This window comes from Egretta garzetta, unplaced genomic scaffold, assembly GCF_000687185.1.
Source record: "Egretta garzetta isolate BGI_Z169 unplaced genomic scaffold, ASM68718v1 scaffold66, whole genome shotgun sequence".
NCBI lineage: Eukaryota > Metazoa > Chordata > Aves > Pelecaniformes > Ardeidae > Egretta > Egretta garzetta.
In genome coordinates, this window is record NW_009259856.1 from 63,960 (window position 1) to 67,789 (window position 3,830).

General features: G+C 43.4%; 1 protein-coding gene across 1 annotated transcript in view; it reads left to right on the top strand.

Moving 5' to 3' along the window:
* The window catches only part of GNL2 (G protein nucleolar 2), a 12,231-nt gene that overhangs the window by 1,576 nt on the left and 6,825 nt on the right, over positions 1 to 3,830 (top strand). The window contains exons 3-5 of the mRNA XM_035895504.1: positions 472 to 611; positions 1,723 to 1,907; positions 2,367 to 2,433. Coding sequence (XP_035751397.1) covers positions 472 to 611; positions 1,723 to 1,907; positions 2,367 to 2,433 — 392 coding nt within the window. The remainder of the gene's footprint in view (positions 1 to 471; positions 612 to 1,722; positions 1,908 to 2,366; positions 2,434 to 3,830) is intronic.

Here is a 3,830-nt window from a genome sequence, read left to right on the forward strand (position 1 = left end):
GACTGTTGAACTTTATGTGTTGGAGGGTGTTTATTTCAGAACTGTGGTCTCAGTGCTGTGTGGGAGGGATACCGAAAATGGAGGTGAAGGACCCCCCCCGCAGGCGTGGGTATGGGCATGGGCTTTGCATGTACCTGTACTTTGGGTGTTGGCTTTCCACGCACTCCTCTAAAGCGTGGTTATTGTTTTCTTCAGCCATTTTCTGGGGTTCAGCCGTGTGCGTGTGTGTATGTTGTAGCCTCTGTGTGTTAGGTGTCCTAGGGATACTTTTAAAATTTTCTTTAAATGGTGGGAAAGAAAGGGATTGGCTTGCTTACGCTAATTGGGGTTTGTCTCAAGTAAAATCATCTGGGTTTTGTCGCTGGTATTTTTGATTCCAGGTGGAGTATTAATACTTCATTAGCATACTTGGGGTCCCTGAGGCAGTTAAGATGAGGAGTGGTCAGGTGTGATGTTTATTTTTACATGCAGGAAATACTCGTGTGATCAAGCAATCGTCCCTTCAGAAATTTCAAGAAGAGATGGAAACTGTCATGAAAGATCCTTACAGAGTGGTCATGAAGCAAAGGAAGTTGCCGATGTCCCTTTTCTATGATCGGATTAAACCGCACGTGAGTATCATTCGTCTGCAGAGGGCGACGGCTGGGTTATGTGCACAGAGGTGTCACAAGTGTCACTTATCCATGGGCGATCGTGCTGCCTGTGTTCAGCCTGGTGAAATGTTGTGTTCTAGAGGCATCGGGAGGGGCAATCGGCACGCGTGGCTCGGGGAAGAGTGTTTTTTCAGAGCCTATCACTGTGAACGTCGAATGTGAAGGCAGAGAAACAGCGTATTGCTTCTCTGCAGTTTGTGAGAAGATATGTTGTTTTATTAGAAATTATCATTTTCTGACAGGAATCTTGCCTTAAAACCTCCGAGGTTAGCGTACCAGCTTAGGAGGACTGTAGCAGCTTGCCCCTTGCGTTCTAACAGCTCGTGTGGCAGAGGGACCTGGTCTGAGGGTGCTTCACACTGCAAACGCTCTTGCGTGATGAACTCAAATGCGTGGTTTTATCTTGAATCAGAAATTCTTGTGCATGCGACTTTCATTCCTAGTACATCAAGTTTTAGTTAGTACCGGGTTTCTTTCGTGACATCTGAACTATTGTTTTGGACTCTTGCTAGCTATTTTTTCATGTGGAAACTTTTCATATGGAAACAGGTTTATGTCATAAAAATGTTACCTAAATTAAGGAAAAAGCTATAAGAAACTCAAATGTGCATTACAAAACTGAATGACTTCTTTCAGCAATGAATTGTATGCTGTTCCAGGAAAAGTTGGCATGCATCACAGGGTTTAAAATCTACAATTGTGATTGTAATTATCCCTGACAAAACTCCGTGAATTTGGCGAGATTTGTGCACTTGTTAGAAAAACAAGAAATGATCAAAGATAGCAGCTGAATTTTCATCATTGTAGCTTTAATTACAGTTGACATCACTTATGGTGAAAGAACTGAAGCATGGTCCTTTGGCAAGTGCAGTGTGTTTTGTTGCTTATTAAATACCCACTCAAGTTTCTCAAAGATTAAGCTGGAGAACTCAAACATTGTTAGGAAAGTGCCTGTAACTCTTGTCACAGGGTGCAGAGTTGCACTGAACTTGGGTCTTGTACGCTGTGTGTCATGGGAGTGGAAAAAACACTGTTTGTGGTCTTTTCTTACCAACCTGTTTTTCCTTAGACCTCCAGAGTTCACATTCTTGACACAGAAACATTTGAGTCGACATTTGGCCCCAAATCACAGAGGAAAAGACCAAATCTTTCTGCAAGTGATGTGCAGTCTCTGGTGGAGAATGCTGAAGCCTCATCAGGGTCTTATGATCAGGGCAAGGACCGAGACCTGGTGGTAGAAGACACTGGTGTAAGGTAAAGAGAAAGGAGAAATTATTCGTTGTTTACACTTCTGAAAGGCCAGCTTCATTTTTAAAGAAGTATCAAGTACATCTACTAATGCTGTTACTGCATGAGGAGTAAGGAGAGTGAAATTAGCTGAATTTGGGATTTTTTTTTTTAATCCGGCTTTGTCCCTGTGTATTTAATCAAACTGTTCCTTCCTTGGGACCCTTCTGTCTTTATTCATAGTTTGTTTTCTGTTGCATGTCTGAATGTCTCCAAACTCAGGTTTTGGGTTAGACAGGGAGCTGACCAGTGGGCTTGAAAGAAGGATCTTTCTGCAGATGGGTAGGTTGAAGGCAGAGGATGGGGCTGTCCCAGCTCTCCGTTACTTGGGCCTCATCTCCCCGTTTGTCTGTGAATGGCTCTAGAGAAGACAACACTGTAACCCTGTTGTTGTGGTTGATGATGTCTCTGGTGATCCACTTCCAGGGATGAAGCACAAGAGGAAATATTTAAGAAAGGACAGTCCAAAAGAATCTGGGGTGAGCTCTACAAGGTAAGCGACACTTAGAATGTCCAGCAGTCTCATGTCTGTCAGCCTTCATGAAGTCAGGTGCTTCAGCACAGCATTGGAAATCCTATGCAGCAATAATCAGAAAAGCTCTGAAAACCATTTATTGCTCTGTTAGGGAAGCTTTGATACAATCGAATTTGCTGTGAAGATTCTTAGAAACATTAAGACAGCAACTTTCTTCATGCAGAGATGTCCCAAGTTTGTTGTTCCCTGTCCTGTCAGCCTAGCTGAACCGACTGACTTGAAACCACACGCCGTTTTTCTGGTACTGATACAGTGCATAAATGGGAACAGAAAAAGCCAGCTGTAGAAGAGAGCAGGGATTAATTTTCAAATCTCTGCCCGACCGAGCTTGATTCCTGAGCTCTTGGCCTGCTGGAACAAACATCCTTAAAATGCCTGATCTCGAGATGAACGGGCAGAGCAAAGGTATTGGCTTCTCTTAGATTCCTGGGGCATCACCACAAATAAACCAGTCAGAGACCCCTAAGTTTCCTTAGGCTAAAAACACCTGGCACATTCATAGGGTCATCTTTGGAGGGCTCTGACCCTCAGTGCCCTCAGAGTCACCTTGGCTGCTAGAGGAATGGCGACTGAGAATGAATTAGGGTTGCAAGAGCAGTTTCTGTGCCCTCGGTGGCTGCTAGGTGTGAAATTGCTTGACTTTTTGCTGTGAATTTCAAAATGTAGCTTAAAACCTTTTCATTTAGATCTAAAAGCGCTGGGAGCGATAGAGCAAAACAGATTTCAGTAAGACGCTGCCAAAAATGCAGGAAATAGCTGTGAAACAAATTCACTTGGCTTGAAGCAAGTCATAAAATGACAGCTCCCTGCTGTAGATGCTTAGTGGACTAACAGCAGGTTCCCACTTGGTTGTGTGTTTCATATTGATCCAGAAAACATACTTTCTATCCTGATCCTTTCTGAAAGGGCAGAATTGAATTGCTGCAGAATGGATGGCAAGCATTGTTTTTGTCTACTGAAGCAATTAATTGTCTTGTTTGGGCGCAATGTTTTCCTTCCCAAGTGCTGCAAGCATCTTCCTGGTGCCTAAGAATAGGTAAAAGCTATTCAGCTGTCCAGCCTGAATGTGGAGGGGAGTTAGGGGAAGGGAGGGCGGAGGATCAGTGGATGTTAGTTTGAGCTTTACTGGCCTATGGGGAAGTAACAGTTGTTCCTGAAGGATATGAAGCTTTTAAATTAATGATGCAGTTTAGAAAATCACTCGTTTTCATTTTGGAGGTACAGATGTCTGTCTTCGTGTAAAATCCTTTCCTTCTGCCTGATTTTTTTTTTTTTTTTTTTTTTTTCTTTAATCGGTTAGACGTCCTTTCTTGAGGCCGCAGCGTCTGCCTGCATCGTCGGCCGGGCTTTTTCTT